Below are 25,599 nucleotides of genomic sequence, written 5' to 3'. Positions count from 1 at the left end.
TCATAAAAGGTTGTATTTGAGATACTTACCACTCCATTCTGAGAAATTGTGATGCTTTTCAGGCATTTCACTTCTTCTCCAGACATGCTTAAAGTTACCCTAACAATATCTTTACAATATAATTTTAAGAACTTAATGTGTTACTATTGTTTAAGTATATGAAGACACAATTCTTAACCTCAAAGAAGACCACAAATCACACATTAAGTCATCTGTTTTACGTGACCTTACTAATCACTACCGTTTTGGTGATATCAAATTCTTCCATTTGGGTGACCAATAAGATTTGTCCTAACTCCCAAAGAAGTTTTTATTATTACCATTGCTTAATTCCTAAAACAGACAATATGGCAAAATGTAGCTAATTTGGAAATATTGACCTCATATAGCCAGCCTGAAAGTCATATGTGACTCAGACATATGCCTGTATGCTCATAGAAAGGGGGGGAAAAGGAAGAAGAAAGATGATGATAGAATAAGATGGGCGTGTGCATAGCAGGAAGCTCAGTGCATTCTTGACACATTCTCTTTCGAAGTACCATAGCAAAGGCACATGACTGTTTATGTCTTTAGATGGAAACATTAGCCATTGTAGTCATGGGATGTAATGATATCTAGAAGCACAGTATCTTTTATAAGTTTAGGAAACTGTGGAGTAGTTAGCTAGATAGTAGCCTTCTGAGTCCTGGGAATGGATTTCTCTAAGAAGTAGATGCCGGAAGATTGCAGCAGAAAGAAGCCATGGTAAGGAATTAAATATGGAAAAAATGGGGAATCAATATAAAATTGATACTTACTGCTTTCTGTAAAAACGCAATTAGGATTTTATAAACATAAGAATTGATTTTTCAATGGTAAAATAAAATTCTAACAGTTAAGCTGGCTTTTTGCATAGCCCACAATTTAAATGTTCAAAATAGACTGAGACAACGACTGTAATACGTGGCAAATTAAAGTCAGATACTCTGTTCCTGATTGAAGAAGTGTACAAATCATGGAAACTCTGAATTTATCAAAGCCAAAATTTGAATTTACTTTGCCCACAATATCCTCTGAGGCAAAGGCTTTCCCAAACAACTGAGTGATGCTGACAGACAGTTCTACCTCCTATTAGAGGTAAACGATTTTGTTTTTTTTCCTGTTTTGCTGAATAAACTACGTTACTTCCTCTTCTAGCTGTAAAAGCCTGCAGTTCACTACAGGATATCTGGGTAGAAAGGGTAAGGTTCTTGGCTTTCTCTTCATACATTCAAAAATAGAACTAAAAAACCTCTGTGAATTGAAAACGACAGTGTGAATTTCTGCTGCTTCCACTGAAAACTTAATTCTGAGTCTGCTAATATCTTACCTTTGGGGGGATATATTGTTATGAAGAATGGAGACTTCAGTGAGGTAATATCTATTTATAAGTTTAAGTGGTTAAAATGTTCGCTGAAACTGCTGCATGCTTTCTGAGAGGAAATGTGGCTGTCTAGATAGAAAGCTCCTTTCTCTACAATTTAGCATGCCACTGACAAAAACCAGGGGTCCAGACTTGTATTAAACATTGCTTCTAACAATTCTGTGTTAAAATTGAGATTGTGGTTCATTAAATGCATTTTTGTTAGTGTGAGCCAACGGGAGAAAATAAACTTACAATTTTAAACCCATGGTTTGTGTCAACCAAATTAAAGCAGCATTCAAGTAGTAAATGCATCTAAGTGCCTTAATCTTTTCATAAGATGAGACTTGACATGTTTTCTCAGATTGGGACATTTTCCATGCATGCATTTTCCAGTGGGATGTGATGGCTTCAAATAGCACAAAAGGATTTTCATCAAGCCCTAGAACTTAGCACAGCTGTCGAGTCTCAATGGGGCTGATTCTCAGCTTACGATGAACATTTCTTTGGATGTATTTTTAATTTGAGAACATGGGAAGCATTTTCAGAAGGCGTTCCAAACATTTTGCTGTCTTTTTTAGAAGGAATTCCTTCTGTGGTTTTAAAAAACGTGTTCTTTTTAAAGTCTGCTAATTTCACATGTGGAGTTTGATCCTTCTATATGTAAAATTATTACATGATTTTATGTGAGATTGTAAGCCTTAGTAAAATATGTTTAATGTATTTATTAGGAAAATATAAATAAGACCTATTTACATCAACATTTTCCTTCTCCTGAGATGAGGAAATCAGTGTATTTTGTACATATTTAATTTTCCCCAGAGTGAAGTGTTGAAGATAGTAAATAGCCCCTTTAAAAAATTGTCCAAATGGAGTTCTTTTTTTTTTTTCTGTAAAAATTTAGGATAAATGCTTTATTGTACTACTGTTTTTTTCCAGTAACAAAATGAAACTAACAGCTGTAGACTACATGAGCATGACTCACAGAATGGCACTATGTGTATATTATGGTTGCCAAGCGGCACCATACTGTCTGCTATTGAGAAAGCTTTGCCTAATCTCTCTGACCACAAGTATGGGTGGGGCTTTTTTCCTATAGCAAAGTTGTTCCAAAGTGACTGATACTGGGGCCAGTATATGAAATCCAGGCAGGCTAAGGAGCTGCAAAGCTCTGGGAACCTCAAGAAGGGCTGAAATCAGCAGCATTCCCTGGACAGACCCTCTTTAGAAACAGTTTTGGTGGGGTTGTGACAAAAGATGTCCTCAGAAGACTTAAAGTTCTGGGTGGAGTTTTCGACACCAGACAGTTTCCCCTTCCCCCACTCCACCCAGGAAGTTTAATGAGAAGAAAGATCGGTTATTCAAGTGGCTTCTGAGACTAGACGAGGGAAGAAGGAAATTAATCATCCTTGTGTCCCTAGCAGCAGACTTTTAACACAAAGTTGGAGCTTAGTAGGGACTAGATGTTTGCTGAATTGTAGAACCCTAGGGGAAGGGAGAGGTTTCTGTTGGCTGACTCTGTGCTGATGTCTTACTTTCTGCAGCTGTGAATGTGTGTGTCCTAGAAGGCTGAGAAAGAAATTATTCACTAGAGCATGAGACATTTTCCACTTGGTCAAACTTATTGCTCAAGATTGGAAAAATAATACTTGCCTGAAGTTTCTAGTGGTATAAAATTATAATATACCACTAGAGTTAGGCTTACAAATTGGCAACTGCCTAGGCACATTATTCTGAGGCTGGGAAAGAAAAAAAAAGACAACACTTTGAACTGGAAGTGTTTTTCTCTGCCTTTAACCAGAAATGTCACTATGAATAAGCTAATCCAGAGGTTATTTATGGTCTCTTAAAGTTCTCCTTTCTTAAGACACAAGTGATTCTAATCATGGCAAAAGGTTAAGCTAGTGAAAAATTAGCTAATGAGTTTATAGGCTGAGTTTTTTGGTCAGTTGGTAGATTTTTTTCACAAACCAGGAAGGTCTACATTTTAAAACATACTAAGTAATTGAAAACGAGGTAAGGGAGCCAAAAGGAGAGACATTACAGCATAGAATAAAGAGATATTTTCTGACTTCACACATCCTGCCTACTTATTAACTAAGAGCGTAGTTAAAACACATACTTAGATCACAACAGCTAAACATAGCTATAAATGTGGACACTGTCAATCATGGGTAAAAATTTCTTTTCTATGTTTGGAAATTTCAATCCCACTTCTTAAACTTTATTACAAGTAAAGCAGTAGCATAATTTAGTTTTACACTTTACATATCTTTTCTATCATTTATTTTCCTTCTAAAATATATATTATATTGACAAATAGTGGCATATGTTTATGAGCTACCATACGACCTTCTGATCACAGACTTACCTTCTTGGTGTAAAAGTATTTATTTTAGAAATATTGTCATATATGTTGCTATTTACTATGATCACCAGGCAATGAAGTTCATTGTTATAACATTTTCTGGTTTAACTTTTTACTTTTTGTTTTTGAAATTTTAGTGTCTTGAGACAGGGCTTCTCCTTGAAGCCCTAGTTGTTCTGGAACTTGCTCTGTAGAAGACCTGGCCTCAAAACTCAGAGATCCTCCTTCCTGAGTGCTTTGATTAAAGGCATACATAACCAGGCCTGGCTAACGTCGTGCACTTTAATTACCATTTCATTTTTTCCTCTCCTCCCCCTAGTCTCTGGCAGTCATTTTCTATTCTCTGTTTTTAAGAAATCAATATTTTTAAAATTTCACATATAAGTGAGATTATGGGGCATTTTAAAACCTGGCATATTTTCCTTGGTACATTGTCTTTCATTTCCATTTTGTTGCATGTAATATATTTTTTTCAATATTACACAGTATTTTCTTTTGTATATATGCTACACTATTTTTCATTTTTCTACTTGTAGACTTACTGCTTTCATATCTTGACTATTTGTGACTAATCATGAAATTAGCATAGAAGTATTGATATATGAACATGCTGGTTTCAATTATTTGGATACATGCTCAAGATCAGAGTAAGTGTATCATATACTTTTATTTTAAGTTTTGAGGAAAATGAATTTTGTTTTCAAAAGTGACTGTACTGATTCACATTCCTACCAGTTGTGTGCAAATGTTCCTCTTCTGGATGGCTTCTGTGTGTTAGCTTTGGCCTGAAAGAAGACTGAAGCATTTCTGTGGGTAAGTCAGAGAACTCAAGGTTGGGCTTGACATTCAGAGTTTCTCACATGAGAGCTAGGTCTGATGGCAAATTCAGTTCAATGGTTGCTTGAGATGCTTCTGAAGTTTTTGCAATTGAACTTTCTCCAGCCTGAGAATGATATTTACAACAAACACAAAAACAAATTAGAGACCCAATTCTTTTCTTTTTTTATTAGTTATTTTATATATTTACATTTCAAATGTTATCCCCACTCATGGTTTCTCCTCCACAACCCTCCTATCTCATACCCCCTCCTCCTGCTTCTTTGAGCGTGAAACCCCACCCACCCACCCACTCCCACCCACCCACCCAGTCCCAACTCCTCACTATAGCATCGAGCCTTCACAGGACCAAGGGGCTCTCCTCCCACTTATGCCAGACAGGGTCATCCTCTGCTACATAAGAGGCTGGAGCCATGGGTCCCTCCATGTGTACTCTTTGGTTGGTGGTTTAGTCCCTGGAAGCTCTGGGGGTTCTGGTTTCTTGATATTGTTGTAGAAACCCATCTCTTAGCTTTGGATCACACACATTACAATCAACAGCATGAGTGGAGATGCAATGATTTCCTCTATGTATATTATGTATTAAATATCTGAGACACACTCTCTTTTATTAGTTTCTAGTCAGTTGAGCCTTAATGAATCTCTTCAAGAAATTTAACAAAACTTTATACTTACGAATATAGTTTTGTTTCACAAGAAATTGAAAAAAAAAACCCTAATTCTTTGTGTACGTTTCACCAAGTTTTCCCTAATGATAAGATCTTAAGAAACTATAGTATATTATCAAAAGCAGGAAGTTGAAAGTGATATAATACAATGAACTAGACTGCAGAACTTATTTATATTTCATCAGTTCTGGCAAGTACTCATGTGTGTGAATTTTATCACATACATTCATATGTTCAAACAACATCACCATCTATTTGAAAATCATTTATCAGCACAAAAGTTCTCCTTACATCCAAACCCACCCTTGTCTATAGCACGTTGCTAACATTTCATAAGCTTTCCACATCAGCATTTTATTTTTGTGTTGAGTACACTATACAAATAGAATGAAGTAATATATATCCTTTTTAGATGGGGCATTTTCACTTATCTAGTTCCTTTGAAGCCTTTTTTTTTTCCTGTATCGATAGATGGTTCAGTTTATAACTAAACATGACACCAAGACAGGGCTATAATAAACTTGTTTATCTATTTACCTATTAATCCACTAAAGTATCTGAGTTGTTTCCATTCTGTTCTGGAGGAAGAAATATGTAAAGGGCAGTGAGTATTTAGTTATAAGTTTCTTATGGCTATAGTTTTGATTTTTCTATGACACCAACATAGGAGAGTTTCTAGGATTATAGTATATGTACTTATAGTTTTGCTAAAATCTGTCAAATATCTTTGCAGAGCAGTTGATATTTAACAAAGAAAATTGATTTATAGAAGATCCACTTTTTACACACCCCTGTAACATTTGCTGTTGCAAATTCTCTTGTTATACAACCTAGTAAGTATAAATTTATAACTCTTTGTAGTTTTAAGTTGTATTTCCCTATGTAGTAATGCCCCCTTTCCCTTCTCTTCCCTCCCGCTCCCCTTTCTCTCCATCCCTCCCATGTGTGTGTGTGTGTGTGTGTGTGTGTGTGTAAGTGTATGTGTTTCACAGTTCTAATTTGAAAAAAAAAAACCTGTTCATCTCCATTCTCCATTTTCTAGTTCCAATATTTTCTTAAAGTTGTGCTTTATGAGTTTCCATATATATATGTATGTATGTATATATATATGTATATATAATTTATATAATATATATATACATATAATATAAATTTCTTTTTAGATTTGTAGCTTTCAAGCATTTTTCTTTAAAGCTTTGCTTTTCTTTCTTTCTTTTTGTTTATGACAGGGTTTCTCTGTGTAGCCCTGGGTGACTTGGAACTCACTTTGTAGACCAGGCTGGTCTCGAACTCAGAAATCCACCTGCCTCTGCCTCCCAAGTGCTGGGATCAAAGGCGTGCGCCACCACACCCCGCTGCTTTTATTTCTTAACTTCCTCTTTCATAGAACAGAGTTTTGAACTTTCATGAGGTCAAATTTAGTTATTTTATTTTGTTTCTTCCTATACCATCATTTTGTGTAATAGTTAAAAAAATTACTAACATATTCTGAAGACTTCTTATACCCTGGTGCATTATATCATTATATTTTTTTTAGTTTGAAGTATGAGGAATTTTGTGTATGGTTTAACAAAGTTCATAACAATAATCAACTTTTATTTTCCTATGAATATATAGTTGTCAAAATACCATTGATTGAAGGGCTACATTTTCTTGTTTAAAATTTTCACTTCTGTAAAAATAGGGATGTGTGCATTTTTATGTTGGTCTGTTCTTTTCACTTTAATTTATTTAATGAAAAAAAATTTGTGTTCCAAAATACCACGTTGTTTTGATTTCTGTAGAAGTCACAACTGGGTAGAGTGGAGCAAGCTTATAATTACAGCTGCTTGGCAGGCTGAAGCAAAAGTTATGAGTTCAAGGTCTGCCTGGATTACAGAATAAGTTAAAGGCCAGCCTAGCTGAGTGAAACCTTGTCTCAAAATTTGAAAGAAAGAAAGAAGGCACAATATCATGTTCAGTGATTGTACTAAATTTGTCTTTCATTATTATCTTATTTATTATAGTTTCTTTGCCTCATGATAAAAGTTTTCAAATAAGCAGCATCATATTCTACAAAAATATCTGCTGGGGTTTTGGATCCTATTAAACTATAGATCAGGCTGGGGAGAGTATGCATCTGTCATGTTGTTTCACTGTGGTAATAAAACACTAATCAATAATAACTTAGGGGAGGAAAGGGTTTATTTCAGTTTTAAAATTTCTCCGCAACTGAAGAAAGTCAGGGTAAGGTCTCAGGGCAAAAATCAGCAGAAACTGAAGCAGAGATTGTAAAAAAAAAAAAAAAAACTGCTGCTTACTGCCTTATAGTCCATGGCCCACTTATCTTGTTTTGCTATACAGCCTAGTACCACCTGCCCAAGAGTGATACCAACTTCCCTCCTCAACATTAATTAAGAAAATGCTCCTGAGACTTGCATACAGGCCAATCTGAGGTTGCCTCTTTCCAGGTGACTCTAGTGTGTGTCAAATTGACAAAAACTAACAAGAACAACTTCTAGAACTTGAAATATAATTTTTAAAGTTTCCTGAGAATTTCATACATGAATAAACTTTATTTGCATCAGCCACCCCACCCTTTCCTTCTCGAATTCCACTACCCCAAACTATTTCTGAATCAAAACCTCATCTTCTATAACTGTTATTGTTACACATGTAATATGTATATTTCATATAATATATACATATATTATTGTCAAAATATATAGAGACAAAGACATCGAGTGTGTTGGTTATAAATACAACTGTTTAGAGATAGCCACTTGAGATTGGATAATAGTGTTTATAATTTTTCAATCCAGAAACACATTATATTTTTAAATATAAACCTGGGTGTTGTATCAGCCTTTGTAGATTTCAATATATAGTTCCTGTGTGTGTTTGGTTATGCAAGGATTTTTTCAGCTGTTATAAATATATCATTGTTATGTCTATAAAATTTTTTATTGGATATTTTCTTTAATTTTTAAAAATTATTCTCTTTATATCATGCACAATTATTCACTTCCTCCTTTCAGTCAGTCACTCCCACAATCCTTCCCCCATTCCTTCCCCCTCTTCCTCTGAGTTGTTGGAGCTCCTGGTATCCGCCCAAAATGGCACTTAAAGCCTTTGTGAGGCTAGTCACTTCCTAAATTCCTTCTTTTTTTTTTTTTTTTTTATACTTGAAAGACATTGTTTTCAAATAGATAATATGTCTTTTTTGCTTTATATTTGCCCTTTATTTCTTCTTTTCTTTGTCTTACTATGCTGGCTAGAGCTTCTTGTAGTATCTAGAATGATGACACTATCTGCAACTGATTTTGTTGAGATGGTATCTGAACATTTATAAAGTTTTAATATGACTACAGGATTTTGTCCAGTGCTTTTACTTCGCTAGTTGATATATTCCTGTGATATTTCTTCCTTCACATATTAATGAAATTGATTATAATGTTTCATTTTAAAACTTCAAATCAGCCTTTTGCTCATATAGAACATTTTATCTAATCCTTTTTATATGTCACTGTACTTTGCCTCCATCCTGACATTGTATTTTTTCATCCAGCTTTTATTGATGGGATTGTGGATTATTTCTGTTTTTACTACAATGAATGATACTGCTATTAACATTCACACATGAACTTTTTATCATTCTCGAAGATTTAATTTTTTTGGTAGTAATACATGGAGTCACACAGTAATTCTATATGAAACATCTTGAGGCACTTCCAAACTGTTTTACAAAGCAGTACTACATTTGATGTTCTCATCAGAAATGAATATACTCTAGCTACTATGTTATCCATGTTCTCTAATATTTCTTATTTCTGATTTTAATCTAGTGGATATGAACTGTCAGCCCAAGGCTTTGTCTTTTATTACTTAATTTAGGACAGGTTTCATATGCTTGTCTAACCATTTTACAATTAGATTTACATTAACTAGAGAATGCTAGCCATATATTTGCTCCTCAAACTCCCTTAGCACAGTACACTTTCTGAATCACACATTGTCCATCTAAAACACCAGAATTCAACCCATGAATTAAAATAGGATCTTGCCTCTTGGGACTTTAATTTTGAGCAAAATGGATAAAGTCACTTCTAAGTGTTCTTCCCACTGAAAGTATTAAGTTTGCTATAATCTTCAGGAGGTGGGGGTTCTCAGGAAGAGGATATAATATTGCAGTTGTCCACCTTCATTTGTGTTTACACATCATACAGAACCATTTGAAAACCATGCCAGAAATTGGTTCTTTAGTTAATGGACTATATTCTAAAGCATAATGGTCCTGGATGGGAAGTTTGATTTACTTTTTATGGAGGTTATTTATGATTTTTTGGAGTTGTTAAAATCTGGTAAATATAATTTGCATTTGATAATGGATTTCTGCTATATATTTATAAATTTATGGTTTGAAAGGGCTAGTATATCTCATTTACGAAGACCAGCTCTAGGCCAACTAACAATTCAAACAATACCTGAAAAGGATGACATTTTTTCCCTCAAAATTACAGTAATGTGCCAACCTATAAAGATTCTTCAAAAAAAAGCTCCATATTATTTCTACTGCACTGCAACCTTGATTTGCTGCAGAGGAAGCAAATAGACATTAGACATTTGTGGATCATTTAGTACATTTATTTATTTTTTTTTTTTAGTTTATTTGGGGACCAGAAGCTGAAGAACTTACAGTCATGAACTAGAAGGTAAGAAGGATAATGTCAACGTAAACTACCATGGGGTCTTAATGTTGAGCATCTTTTATTCTGGCACATACTTGGGAGGTTCTTCACACATTTTTACATGGTGGAAGGCAAATCTCTGAGAACATTTTTATGAAGTTCCATTCATAAGAATTCCACTTAACCACTTTCCCTCTAAATAATAATAAGCAATTCTATTCTGCATCCTTTAGTGTCACCATATTGGTGAGTACGTTCTAACATACAGAAATTAGGGGATCACAAATAGCACAAACAAACAATATTAAAGGCTGAGTAGTTTACCAAAATGTAGAAGAATGGCACCTTCGACGAACCAGCATGCTTATCTGTCACCTTTATTGGGTTATTTCAACATAGTCCATACAAACAAAAAGTTAAACATTCCACAGAACTAGAAGACATTTGATTTATACACTGTGCCTTACTTATTGACACTTACTAGGACTAGAATGATGTTTTTGGTTTCGAAGCATGGGAACTCAGGGTAGTGAATTTTGAAAAGAATCAGAGACAACTACCATACAGGATGCTATCATAAATTCTTAAGGCAAAGGGACAGTAAAATCTTTAGGCAGAATTCAGGGGCCTGTTTTTACTAGAGAGAACACAGAGCAATTTATATACTTCTTATTAGCAGCTCCACTTAGAAATATTGTTGTGTTTGCATTTCAGATTTATTATCTGTGTGGTCCCAGTCAGTGGTTTTCTGTAAGAAAATTATTTATGCAATTGGAAACATATAAGATGACATATGTTTTGGTTGAACTAAACTGCCCCATATAACAACAGAAGATAAGTTTGTTTTCATAGAAAATGAAAGTGCTTATAGGTTATCAACATGAAGCTTCAGCTTCAAATTCAAATCCATAGGCTTGAATTTTTCTTTTGCCATTTCCTCTTGCATAAGGAGCAATAAGCGATTCTATTCTGCATTTCTACATATTTGATATTTATAATTATAATGGATACATATATGATATTCTGCAACTTTACTGTATTTAAGATTGATTAGGAATTTTCAATGGCAATATTTTGAGTACCTCTATTGCCAAATCATGCCATGGGAAACCATGATCTTTTCACCATATTCTATAGTCATTGAGACATTTAATTCTAAATTAATCTAATCTGATTAGATTGGTGAACATCAAGTTCATTAAAACCCAGGAGAAATTCCAAAATTCATCCTTAAGATGGTTCTTTTTAAAAAAGTGCTCCTGTAACTCATTTTAATGTCAGTCAACATCCAATTTGTGGAACAGAGCTAGTAATGGACATAAATTAAGAGATAGGTCACAGTAGGTGCTGACTAGGCAATGCAGAAATTAATAAGTCAGATTGTCCTTTCAGAATAAGCAGGATTGAATTCACAGGCTGAATTTGCTACCTGCAGGTATCTTTGTGGAAGCCTGCACGGTTACAGTTTCCAACTGGTTAAACGTTCTCAACTCAGATTATCTAAATGTTTTCCCTTAAAACATTTCATGGGAATGTCTTCAAACACATTAAAATCCTGTCACATTCCTGATTATCTGGAATCAATCTCTTCTACTGAGATTTTAGAGTGAAAGCTAGAGCTCTGGCAGCCCCAAGAAGCTTCCTTCCTTATACACCCTAATAGTCCAATTAAAAAAAAAAAAAGAGCAATGGCAAAAAATAGAAAGAGAAGATGGCCACACTCTGAACAGGAATAGAAAAAGGAGACAAAGGACTACAAGTCCATGTATGCAGAGCTGATGTGAACTTTAAATTCAAACAGAACAAGAATCAGGGGCAAGAAGTATTACTAAGCAGTCCTTATGGATATAAAGTCAAATGATTTAACTCTGTGCCATCAGCTGATGTAAAGCAGAAAGATATACATAAAAGTATGGCAGAGATTTAAGGTCCCTTCCATTTTTAGTAACCTTGCGGGTACAAATGAGGAGTCAGTGGTATTTTGGCATAATTAGCTTCCAATTAGTTGTTATATACACAGCTTTGCCTAAGGTAGGATTCCACTCTTGTGAGAAACAAAGACAAGGAGAAATCATGAGGATAAAGACCCCAATGAATATAGAGCCAGTGCCTCCTTCCCCCAAACATGCAGTACTACACACCACCTAGTGGTGGAAGCAATAAGTAAGTGAAGAATGTTCCAGACCCTTGCCAACCAGGAAACATAAATCAAACATTGCCACTTTGTTTTGATAACCCAGAATAACTGCCACCAAGGGGGAAAAGGTATTGGTAATATGTGTATAGTAGTTTGAAGGAGAAATTTCCCCCATAGGCTCAGCTATTTAAAGATCTGGTCCCCAGTTGGTGACACTGTTAGTGGAATTTATGGAATCTTTACGATGTTATGGCTTTGTTGGAGGAAATGTGTCACTGGGGTGGGATTTGAGCTTTATAGCTTTGTTCCACTTGCAGTTCACTCTCTGTTTCACGTTGTTGGCAGAAGATAAGATCTTTCAGCTTCCTGCTCCAGCTGCCTGCTGGCATTCCTCTTCTTGTCATTTTGATCTTCATCTCTGGAATTGTAAGCTAAAGTAATTTTAAGTTCTTGGTCATAGTATTTTTATCTCAGAAACAGGAAAGTAACCAATACAATATTAAAGAAAGGAATTATTTTGTCCTGTTAATTAAAATGTCTATTAGTCTAGCTGTTATAAAAAATCATTATGGACAGTCTTCAAAGATCTAAAAATAGAACTGTCAGGTGATTCTGCAATACCGCTTACATGTGAATCTGAGGAATAAACAATATCTATATTTATATTTATTTCACTACTATGCACAATAAGCTATACGTGAAATTATCCAAGCTATAGTTCAATGAAAGAATAGGTAAAGGAAGTGTTATACAGTAGGGGTATTAGTCAAGCATGAGGAATAAAATCATTTCATCACAAGGAAAATGGAAACAAACCCCTGGAGGACAGTCTGTTAGACAAAATAAGCCAGATTATGAAACACAACTATCCCATTTCTTCCCATGAATGAAAAATTTAACATTATGTGTATATAATGAAAGTAGAAAGGTGACTATTTGGGGTGGGATGACCAGTGGGAAAGTGGAAAAAGAAGGGTAAGAGAGAATGGGGTAATAAATTAATTATGTACATGTATGAAGATATCCATAAAGCAAACAACTCTTCTGTAAAATTGCTATGTTCTAAAATAGAGATAGCTGCAACTTATGCTTTTGGTTTTTACAGTACTGTCTACAATTGAAAAGATATGGAATCTTCTTAGGAGCTCATAAAGGTGTGTGTGTGTGTGTGTGTGTGTGCATGTGTGTGTTCACACATGCACCTTTGAATAACTAGGACTATAACTTAGTTGAGTTGATAGATGAAAGGATCAAGGCCACAATGGCTACCAACTTCATACTTTTCTGTTCAGCTATTCAGTTGTTCTGTGATTATCAAATTATTATTTCTTCTTCCTAACATTTTATTGGTACTCTTCTAGAGCACTCTTTGATCACACACTTCACAAATTTCCCAAACACTTTAAAATCATGTACATGCTTCCAGTTGCCAAATTATGAGTTATATTTCTAAACTTTAAAATAGATTACATTAACCTATATGATGTCTGTTATTATTCTACCACCACATTGCTTTGATTACTATCATTTTAGATGTGAAAGTCTGTATCTTCTATGTTTTCTCTCTTGTCATAATCTCTTTGTATTTTTGGAGAGGTATTTTTGCATCATTTTGTCAATAAGGTAGCTATGATTTGACAGGCATAGCAATTAATTTGTAGAACAACATGGCTCCATTGCCATTTTAACAGCATTGAACCTTTAGCCTTAATTCATTTTTAAAAGCTTTATAACTCATTAGTGAAGTCTTCAGAGCCTACACTTTACATTTTGGTATGATTATTGATTGTGAATTTTGTTTTCTTTCTTCCTAGGTCCATTTGATTTTAAAAGAAAATTTTAAAATAAAATTTTACTGGTTTCTGTAAATATCCAAATTTAGCCATGTAAACATTGGCATACTGTTGTTAATAGCATTTTTCTAACCTTTCTTCTATTCAGTCAGTAATGTCTTCTCTTTTAACCCTTGTTACTAGTAAGTTATGGTACTTTTCCCCCTTAATTTATTTTTGCTAGTCAAGTTAAAGGCTTCACAGTTTTGTTTATGCATTCAAGGAATCAATTTTGTCTTCCTTGCTTTTTTCTATTATTTTATATTCTGCTTTGCTTATTCATATTGTAGTGTTGCAAGATTTTTCATTTAGTGTTATTTTTCTATTGATGCTTCTATAATGTAGAATATTAGGTCATAGATTTCAAAATGCTGTCTCTTTTAATATATCTTTTAATCTAAAACTTTTACTCTAAAGACTAATTAAAACATATATTTTTCTTGTGACGCTTTTACTCCTCTGTTACTTAACAGTAAGTTCCTTTACATTTGTTAAAGTACAAAAATTCCTTCTCTTAACACATCTCTCCTCTTTCTATTTTGCCCAACTTTGCTTTGAATTACCAAGTTTTCGTCTTAGCTAAAATTAAAGCATATGCCATGCTTAATTTATTACTAGATTTATTTCAGTGTTTTAGTGCTGAGAATGAATTCAGGGTCTTGTTCATATTGATAGTATGTTCTGTCTGTTCTCTGTAGGAACATACAGTTGAATATAGTCATTCATCCTATTCCATTTTACCAATGTATACCTTTCCCCCAATGTGTCTAATTTGCTTATACTTGATTTAGGACATTTAGGTATCAATGGAATTCTCAAATATTCATTGTCTCAATATTTCATGGTATTATAATAGTATTTATCTAACATTCTATTTCCTTGTCATTTATGTCACAGAGACATTTCTTTGTGAATATTTGAATTTATTTATTTATTTATTTATTTCTGTTTCTTTGGCTTTCACTAGTGAGTGATTTTCTCAGTTGTTTACACTTGAATGTCAAGTAAGTCCTTTCCTTGAAGAACCTCACTTCAGAACAGTATCAGATCAATTTCAACGAGCTTCATTGGAAGTAGAGAGAATTAGAAGCTAAACAAGAGACAGAGACAATGGCTATTTATGTCAGAATAGAACTGAGTGAAGCAGGATAAAATAAGTGACTTTATGTTTTAAAGTTCAGGAAAATAGAAATATGATTTATTGATTTTGAATGAGGCTAGCCATCAGTTAACATGTTCAAGATATGTGTTGTAGGGATTGAGTCTATATCATAGTGGCCATATAACATCATATAAATACACACTTCCAAAGGAGTAGGAACTACATTTCAAAAATACTAAGATAACATGCATATTAAGGAGGTTATAACTTAAAATCAATTCCCCAAACACTATAAAATTATGTGCCTGCTTCCATCTGTCAAATTCCGAGTTGTTTTGAGGATCAAATCATATAAGGGGTAAAAAGGTGCATTAGGAATTTTCAGTAAGTTCAATTGTCCTAAAATATGGTACCCATGCAGTTGTAAATTGTCAAATACATCAAAAAGTCAAAGAAAGTTGAGGTTGACAGGACTTATAAAGTCATGAGTGGTTTCCTGAGGTAAAAGAAACATAAGCTAAGCTTTGAAATGTATTTATATTTTGTCTTCTCTCATGACTCAGAAGAATTTCACAAAACAAAAGACAATAAAAGCAGCAAGCATTCGTGATATTACTATATGCCAGAAGCAAACATTGTAAAAATTAGCTTCCTTCTTTGAACATATAAACAATGGAGCACATTGTGTAATTTACAAGACTGTAGATAAGGTAAATCAAGAAACAGAACTCATAAGCACAGATATTTGTTCTCAAACTAAGATCTCTCTGAAAATAGTCGGTAGTTGTACTACTATGGTGTATTTATGTCAAGAAAAAAATAAACAAACTAGAAAACTGAATTTAAGTTACATTGGCACCAGATAAAAAGAATTTGAAATAGGTGGTTTGAGGACAAAGTTTATGAATTTTTCCAAATTCTGGGGGAGGGGGTAGTAGTAAAATCAGAAATAGATTTTACTGTTAAAATGAAAATCAGCCACAAATGAGCAAAGTGTTTTTACCAGTTATATTCTGAAGCCAAAGAAAGACACTGTGTCCTTTAACTTTTATTGAACCTCCTGTTTTGAAGTTCCTGACATTGGAGGAGGACTAGGAAGTTTAAGACAAAGTAATTTGTTTTCTTATAATGCATGTTTTGTCTTAACATGGCTTGAATTTTGGGAAACATTGTTTATACAAGTGCTTAAGCCACAGCATAGTGGTTACTCTCAACATTAAAAAATAACTTGTGTGGAACCAATTGAATAAGATGTTTCAGAAATAAGTTCAATAATCTTTTGTCAAAGATGCATTGGATAATAAATAACTAATTTAGATAACTGAGATTGTTTTCCAATTATGGAAGATTTATTCTTTAAACAGAGAACCCTGCCTATTTTTAAAAACCTAAAGATGATGCAGTATTTTAAATTTTTAAAATTATTTTTATGCTTTTTATTTATTAATTATTTTATTTATATCTCAAATGTTTTCCTTTTATTAGATGTTTTCTTTATTTACATTTCAAATTTTATCCCCTTTCCTCATTTCCCCTCTGAACCCCCCCCCTTCCTATACCCCCTCCCCCTGCTCACTAACTCACCCACTCTTGCTTCCCTGTCCTAGCATTCCCCTACACTGGGACATCCAGCCTTCACAAGGCCAAGGGCCTCTCCTCTCACTGATGTTCCAGAAGGCCATCCTCTGCTACATATGTGGCTGAAGCCTTGAACCCCTCCTTGTGTACTCATTGGTTGGTGATTTAGTCCCTGGGAGCTCTGTGAGTACTGGTTGGTTGATATTGTTTTTTTTCCTATGGGACTGCATACTGCTTCAGCTTCTTGGGTCCTTCTCTAGCTCGTCCATTGGGGACCCTGTGCTCAGCCCAATGGATGGCTGTGAGCATCCACTTCTGTATTTGTCAGGCACTGGGAGAGTCTTATAGGAGACAGCTATATCAGGATCCTGTCACCAAGCACTTGTTGGCATCCACAATAGTGTCTGCGTTTGGTAACTGTATATGGGATGGATCCCCAGGTGGGACAGTCACTGGATGACCTTTCCTTCAGTTTCTACTCCAAACTTTGTCTCTGTATCTCCTCCCATGGGTATTTTGATCCCCATTCTAAGAAGGACTGAAGTATCCACACTGTGATCTTCCTTCTTCTTGAGCTTCATGTGGTCTGTGAATTGTATCTTGGGTATTCTGAACTTCTGGGCTAATATCCACTTATCAGTGAGTACATACCATATGTTTTCTTTTGTGATTGGATTACCTCACTCAGGATGATATCCTCCAGATCCATCCTTTTTCCTAAGAATTTCATGAATTCGTTGTTTTTAATTGCTGAGTAGTACTCCATTGTGTAAATGTACCACATTTTCTGTATCCATTCCTCTGTTGAGGGGCATCTGAGTTCTTTCCAGCTTCTGGCTATTATAAATAAGGCTGCTATGAACATAGTGGAACATGTGTTCTTATTACATGTTGGAGTTTCTTTTTATTATTTTATGTGCTTGATTTTTCTGCCTGCATGTATGTCTGTGCACCACATGTGTTTCTGCTCTAAGAGGAGGTGGTGTGACCTCCTTGTGAGGAGCAGGATTGAACACCAGTCCTTTGCAATAACAAGTACTCTTAATTACTGAGCAAAACCTCCTTTAATGTTTTTTTTTATTAGTAGTAGTATTAGTGATATTTTTTCCATGGTTTTCTCCAGAGGGGAGAGATAATTGAGTATAGATAAAAATGCCAGACTACACTAGAAATTGTTGGAAATTAGACCACAAACTTGTCAAAAAAATTTCCTCATCTCCAATGTAGAAAAGAAAAAAAGTGAGTTAAATAATTTAAAAATGTTTGTGAGAGGGGAAATTTTTTTTTTTCTGAGCTAAAACAATTCTTTATGGTGTTGGAGGTATGTTAGAGCAGTCATTTTCAGAGTGATCCACAAATCCCATGAGATCATTACTAGAAATGCTTATTAGTGGTCCCCATCTCAGATCTACTGAATGAGAAATTCTGGTAGGACTGTATTCTACATCATTCCGAGGAATGATTAACTTTGAGGACCATGTGTTAAGTAAGGTATTTGGATTTGTAGTTACAGTCCCATTAAAAGTTTAACATTCAAGATTCTTTTTTATTATGGTGTTAAGATAACTTGTAGTTTTCCAAATACAGCTGATCCATTAGCTGGGTGCTGAGGAATGAGTCATACAATCTGGATGTCTACTGTGCACCATCACAAAATAGCAAAGAACACTTAGAATACTGGAGAGTTGCTAGCAGGATATCTTAAATGGTGTCAAGAAAATAATAAATATTTGAGGTTAAGGATATATTATTTAGCTTTATTTAAATATTTAACAATATATACAGCTATGTTCAGCATACGAGTTCACAATTTTTCATCTATCATTTTATTGAGTCATACTTAGCTATATCATACTACTACGAGATAGATAGGATTTGATCTATTTGGAACACTAGCATATTTGACATTGTAACATTACTGAAAAGAACATGGACTTTGATGTTTCATATGGGAAACCTTCTTGGATAATTTGAATACACATTTAATGCCTAGCAATCCAACTTAAAATTTAAGAAACAAGTCTTTTAAAGATATAAAGATGGGTGTACAATATTGTTATTATAGCTTTTATTTTTTTTACAAAAGCTCTTACATGGCACCAGGTTGCCCTTGATATATCTATGTAATAATGATGACCTTGAACTCTTGATTTTCCCATCTAAACCTCTCCATGTTAGCATTGTAGGCAGGTAACACCATTCTGGATTTTCTAATATTTTCTAATAATAAAGAAAATGGTAATGTACTACAATGTAATTAATTAAATAAATTATACTAGATAATTCTGGTAAAAATGTAAATATCAATTAAATTTATGATTTAGATGTTACTTGGAATTTTACACTATGATTAAGTGATTAAAACTATTTATTAAGTTATATGTGTTATGTAAATCAAATTTAATTAAAATGGTTCTATATGAATTAATTTATAAATAAGCATAACTAGAAAAATTTCCTGGAAAGTTATGAATGAAAATGTTGAGCCTCATAACTCTTGTATATATAAATGTCTGTGTATGAATAAAACCAGACTGTATGAGAATCTCAGGATGAGTAGTTTACATTAATAAAATTTGATTTGTCTTTACTTAACTCTGTTTTCTAATAGAACTCATTTCCTTATTGTAGAAATAATGAAAGATTAAGAATAACATAAATAAGTTTTTTAAAATGGAAGCTTCTTATACAATCTTATCATCATGGACTAAAATAATTCATTTAAAAGTAGTGTATTTGCCCTGGAAAAATTGGAAGAAAGAGATCCTTCTTGTTTTAACAGTCCAGTGTTAAGATTAGTGGTCTAAAATCTAGCATTAGTTCATTTCTGAACATTTTGTTATTGTATAATTACAAAAATGTGCTTTCTATCTTCAAAGTTTCTGGAAAAGTAGATATTGTTCTGTGGTGATAGGCAAGAGACCCCAGTTCAGCCATCACCACTTTCTTTGTGAATTTGTAACTTTTAGTGTTCCCTTTTCTGGCATTGTTTTCCTTTTTAAAAAAGTAAGTGCTTCTTATCTAAATGTCTATACCAGGTCTATAATTTAGGAATCTATAATATATCTAGAATTGCAAATCTCTAGAAAACGATTATGAAGTGTGGAAGCTTAGAACAAAAACAAACCAAGTCTTCTAAAATACTGTGGAGAGGATTTCGTTTCTGAAGTTCACAGGATGCCTAGTGATCTCTCCTTTAATTTTTCTATTAATAGGGTTTTAAATAACCCCCTTTCAAGTATATTTGAACATTGGTGTACTTATGACACCTGGTGGTCAAGCCAAACATCACAGCTAAATTCTAATCCCCAGACACTCATTCATTCTCATTCATTCTCTTCCTCTCAGAGGCTTTCTGTCTCTCATAGTCAATTGTCTTTCATAAAATTATTCACCCAAGAAACAGTCAACAGACACTTCACAGATCCAAGACACTTTACTAGACTTTTGTTTTTGGAGGAAAAGATGTAATAAGAGGGTGGGTGAGTATTTGGCACATAGGAGATTTCTAGCTGTTTCCCACAGCAATACCACCTGGAAAGGAAAGTGACCTCATCATGCCGGAAATATTATGTGATACTCACTAAAGAGAATGGACAGAATTATGGAGACGATGAATCCAGAAAAATGACTTTTTTTTTTTTTAACTTGTGGATGTCAAAAAGTGCTTCATGGAGGAAGTGACTCCTGTCTTTTGGAAGCCTCAGTTTGTTCGTCTGACAAAACAGCCATTACATATCATTGTTTCATAATATTGGTGCCAAAGATTGATAGAGTCTACACACAATTCTGATTATAGCATCTGACCAAAATGGGCTTTTAGTATTTGTTATTCGTGTTTATAATGAAATCAGAGATGGTAGGTAGTACTTGAATACTTCACCTTGTTTGGGTTTGCAACTATTTTTTTTTAAATTAGCCTGAATATAAACAACACAATATCAATTATTTCACTTAGTCAAGAAAATTATAAAAAGGTAATAGTGTTGTCTGTATTTGCACTCTACTGAACCAAGTGCCCCATTTAGCTGCATATTTAAGTTAGTGAAAAAAAATCAAAGTAGCTGTTTGCCTGAATGACCTGGTTGTTTGACTAAGCACTGAACTTTGAGCTCAGTAAATACAGTTTATCCAAGAGTTACATGCACTCATTGCAGAGACATCAAATAGGTTTTAACACTGTATGGGCTTTGTCTGAATTGACCACATTTTTACGATTTTAATTGGCTGTGTCTAAGTTTGTACACATGGTCTGAGACCCTATATTACTTTCCAGACTAAATAAAGAGACATTGCAACATATGCATTTTACTTGACCACTTGAGTACTTATTACCATTAAGCATGTCTCATTTTTCAGCCATATTAAATGTGTAGCCAACCAACTGCCCTTTCAAGTACTGAACAGTACAATGAAGCATTAAAATCTTCTTTATTCTTTTGTGTTTGAAATCAGAATATATAAAACATATTTCAAAGAAAATTATCAAGCATTTACCAGTTAAACTTTTTCTTCAAGGATAAAATAAGCTGTATTGTAGTGGCTTTTGGCCAAAAGTAATAATGATCTAACATAAAACAAAACCAAGAACAAGGACAATGTCATATTAAGAAATGAATGTTTAATCTGGATAAGGAAGATTTGAGAAAAGACATGATTTTTATCTTGAGATATTTGAAGAGCTTTTATGTCTAAAAGGGAGTAGACTACTTTGTCTTTTTGGACATAACTAAGGAATAACTAAGTTGAAACAACATGGGAACAGATTTTAAGTCCTAAATAGATGGAAGATATTTCTAAAATTTATGATCACTGAAAACATATTTACATGAATAATTTTCACTGGAATTGAGAATGAATGGGAAGAAACCAACTCTTGCTGCATGTATCACAGGATCCCATCTAGAGCTTCTAATAGTTGACTGAAGTGCTGAGAAGATAGTTGCAGTGTTCCTGAGTGCCTGAAGCTGTCATGGTATGGCTAATAAACACAGAATTTTTGTGGAAAGAGCTTACAAAAGGTGTTACAAACGAAATAAACCATGCCTTCAGTCAAAATTTTGAAGTAGGGGGCTGCTTTTCCCAAAGACCTTATCATCCAGAAAACCTGGTGACCTGCCAGCCCTTGCTTAGAGCCTTAATCTATGAGTTGTTCACATGAATTCATAGCTCACTTTAGCAGTCATCAAATAATTTATAAGGTAGCTATTAAATATGTACTAAGATTTCATTCACCTAGAGATGATAATAACTCTGATAAATCTCAAACTTTAGGTAGAGACAGTCATACAAATCCAACATGGAATTTCACAAGGCTGTTGGGATATTTGTCTGTTTAGCCATGGGATCTGGGAGGTTGGTTAGCTATGAAACTTTGGTGATTCTTTGTCAGAGTAACAACCTGACAAAGTTTGTTGGTGAAAATAAGGATCTTAAAAGATCATGTAAACATTCTTGAAAATATCTTCCTTGCTACTATTTATCTTTTGGTAAATTGCTAAACAATTTTAATTTTTACGTAGATGGGAGCTTTCAAATTTATAAAATTTCATATTTAAACACCTCTGTGGAAGGAATGCAACAAATATGTATATTCACATGTGTTGACATGTTCCTGACTCTATATTTGTTCTATTTTCCACAGAAATCGTCATGCAAAGATTTTTCCTAGAGAAGAAACAAACACTCAAGATGGGAAGTAACAGCACAAACAGTATGAGAGTAAAGTGCACTTATCTACAGATGCTGTTTCAGGACCCCATCTTTGCAACCACCTGTATCTTTTGGCAGGAGTCATAATTCCACAGTTTTCCTTGCTTAACATACTGAGATATTCAAGATGGGTAGCAACAGTACCAGCAGTGCTGAGAGCAATTGCAATACCACTTATTTGACATTTCAATACTCTCTGTATGCAACTACTTATATCTTCATATTCATCCCGGGTCTCCTGGCTAACAGTGTAGCCCTGTGGGTTCTGTGCCGCTTCATCAGCAAGAAGAACAAGGCTATCATCTTCATGATCAACCTCTCAGTGGCAGACCTTGCTCATGTCCTGTCCTTACCTCTTCGGATTTACTATTATATCAATCGTCACTGGCCATTCCAGAGGGCCCTTTGCCTGCTGTGTTTCTATCTGAAATATCTCAACATGTATGCCAGCATTTTTTTCTTGACATGCATTAGCCTTCAGAGGTGCCTCTTTCTCCTCAAGCCATTCAGAGCCAGAAACTGGAAGCGTAGGTACGATGTGGGCATCAGTGCTGCTGTCTGGATCATTGTGGGGACTGCCTGTTTGCCACTTCCCATCCTGAGAAGTGCTGGCTTAGCCAATAACAGTGAATCGTGCTTTGCTGATTTAGGACTTCACGACATTAGTATGGCTTCGTCCATTGGCATGGTAACTGCAGCTGAACTTGGAGGGTTTGTACTGCCTGTTGTAATTATTACATATTGCACATGGAAAACAAGAAAATCTTTACAGGAATTCCAAGATCCACCTCAAAATATTAAAGAGAGGAAAAAGGCTTTGAGAATGGTTCTAATGTGTGCAGTGGTATTCATAGTCTGTTTCACTCCTTACCATCTCAACTTCCCATTCTTTATGATGGTAAAGCAACGTGTCTTCTCAAACTGTTCCTTTATTAGGAGCACTCTATGTTTCCACATCATTTCCTTGTGTCTTGCAAATCTGAATTGTTGTCTTGATCCAGTTGTGTATTATTTTATGACTTCAGAATTTCGTGATCAATTTTCAGAACATGGGAATTTGGTCATCCAGTCATGTTTGCATTGTAAGGACAGTACTTTGGAAATTCGTCAGAGGAAAGAGAATCTTCAGACTATCTCTCTGGAATGTTTGGATGTTCCAACACAATGTGATGAAATGGTTATCTAAAATAATCTTTATACTCTGTCAGTTGAGCCATTTCAAAGTGACACTGAGTATCATGAAGAAACTCAGCCACTTCACTCAAAATAATCTGTCTACAGGAATTCTCTATACCAAGATTATTAGTGGACTATGTGAGAAAAAAAAAACCTTTCATACAATGTGATAATCGAGAGAAATAATCACATATATGTTCCTCAGTAATAGGGCCAATAGTCTCATCTATTATTGAGGAATGCAAAATATGTTAAAATTTAGTGAACATGTACAATTTATTCCAATCTTTAAAAGTATACATTAGAATATGACCCTATCTTTATTTAGAAAACATACACTACTTAAGCCAATTGTGTTATAGAATGATAGCTTTTCATATTGACATGAATTATGGAAATTAGCAACAGTATAACTTAAAATATCTTTAAGATTATCTTTTCCTCACTTTAAAGAAAAAAATCAATTCAGATGAGCCTCTGAAAGTTATCACTGAAGTCACAGACTATGCAAACACCTAAAATAGAATTGTGCTCTGCATATTTAAAAATGAGGAAGGCGGATTTCTGAGTTCGAGGCCAGCCTGGTCTACAAAGTGAGTTCCAGGATAGCCAGAGCTATACAGAGAAACCCTGTCTCGAAAAACAAAACAAAACAAAACAAAAATAATAATAAAATAAAAATTAGGTTAAAGGCTTAAAACAACTCTGAATGGCTATGAGTTTGTGATATGATACATATATTTTGCTGTCACTAATTGGGAAATATTCTCATATGTCTTTATTATGATTCACCTGGCTAGGTGTATTGTTTCATATGTAACTTTACTCGATTCATTTAAATCGATTGATTAATGAAGACTCACACAACTCATACAGTTTTCATTTTGGTAAGGTTTAGTTGAGCCTAATTATTTTTTTAAGTAGACTATGCCAACGAACTGAATCAAATTTTAGCATTAATGCAGAGCAAATATTGCCACTTTAAAAAAATCCCTGTAGCTGAGTTATTACTAATATAAATCATCCAAACTGGAAATTTTGTATCTTACAATTTTTAAATATTGGGTATCATTAAAATGAAATTTTATAAAGCAATGGTTAGTTTTATGAATTACTGTTTTTGTCCTGTCTCTACGTTTTTTGGTGTCTACTTTTTTCAAGTAGCCTTTAGCTCTTATTATATTTTTGGGTTAGCATATAAGGGAATGGATTTCATGGTGATATTTTCATATGCATATATCATCTTAATTGGTTCTTATTTACTCCCCACAACCTTGGCTACCATCCAATTCCTGTTGGTGCCTTCCTTCTAAATTTTCTCTTTTGCACTCTTGATACAAATGTTTATTACATCTTGTATTTGATTACCTCCCTTATACTTTGTATGCATCCTGTTTACATTTTTCTTCCCCTCTCTACTTTTATGTTTTGCATATATATTGTGTATTATAAATATTTGAAAAATGTGATATTTGTCTGGCTTATTTTGCTTAACACACTGATCTTCAGTTTCAAAAAACGTTATAAATTAATTCTTCTTTACACATCAATAAAATTCCAGTTTATACATACTGCATTTTGTTGACCCATTCATTCATTGATGAATACATAGACTGGTTCTATAGCTTTTCTATTGTGAATAAATATGCAATATACATGCATGTGTAACTATCTCTATGATATGATTTCTTATAACCCTTGATCTATATATATATCCAGAAATAGAACAAATAAATGGATCTTGTTTTTAAATAAAATTAGCTAATCTCTTTTTGTTGGTTATTAGAGGCCATTTAATATTTATTATTAACAGAGGTCTGTTAATTCATTTAATTTAGTTGGCTGTGTTTTGGAGTGCTTGGATTTTATTATTGATTCTTTTTGTTCTTTCCTATAAGAATTAGAGGTTTTATGTATTGGACATGGTAGATCCCTTGTCACTTTCCTTGGTCATTTATTCCTCTCATAAAATGTATTATTTGATATATTCTCATAAAAATGAGTCCTCTTCTCTCTCTCTCTCTCTCTCTCTCTCTCTCTCTCTCTCTCTCTCTCTCTCTCTCTGTGTGTGTGTGTGTGTGTGTGTGTGCACATTATGTGAAAATAGCAGCTAGAGTTTTGACATTATATGTCTTCGTTGA

The 25,599-nt window shown here is 34.1% G+C and overlaps 1 protein-coding gene across 3 annotated transcripts; it reads left to right on the top strand.

The window, feature by feature from the left end:
* The first annotated feature begins 1,207 nt into the window (after positions 1 to 1,207).
* On the top strand, positions 1,208 to 24,925 carry LOC110287403 (putative P2Y purinoceptor 10). Of its 3 annotated transcripts, none has more exons than XM_029473409.2 (3): positions 1,208 to 1,220; positions 9,898 to 9,945; positions 22,215 to 24,925. In XM_029473409.2, the coding sequence occupies exon 3, from the start codon at positions 22,410 to 22,412 to the stop codon at positions 23,466 to 23,468; it is 1,059 nt and encodes a 352-aa protein (XP_029329269.1). In that variant the 5' UTR covers positions 1,208 to 1,220; positions 9,898 to 9,945; positions 22,215 to 22,409; the 3' UTR covers positions 23,469 to 24,925. The 3 variants fall into 3 exon arrangements, 2 of the variants coding, with proteins under 2 accessions (XP_029329269.1, XP_029329268.1); XR_015047085.1 differs by lacking the exons at positions 1,208 to 1,220; positions 22,215 to 24,925 and adding exons at positions 1,271 to 1,392; positions 16,600 to 16,747; XM_029473408.2 differs by lacking the exon at positions 1,208 to 1,220 and adding an exon at positions 1,271 to 1,392.
* Positions 24,926 to 25,599: the final 674 nt, after the last annotated feature.

The sequence above is a fragment of the Mus caroli genome, unplaced genomic scaffold (assembly GCF_978045245.1).
Source record: "Mus caroli unplaced genomic scaffold, Mus_caroli_1 scaffold_5, whole genome shotgun sequence".
Taxonomy (NCBI): Eukaryota; Metazoa; Chordata; class Mammalia; order Rodentia; family Muridae; genus Mus; species Mus caroli.
Note: the sequence above shows the minus strand (reverse complement) of the source record. Positions and strands in the feature narration are given on the sequence as shown.

Bases quoted from the DNA above. Each gene is read 5' to 3' on its own strand.
- LOC110287403 (XM_029473409.2), top strand. From the start codon at position 22,410: ATGGGTAGCAACAGTACCAGCAGTGCTGAGAGCAATTGCAATACCACT.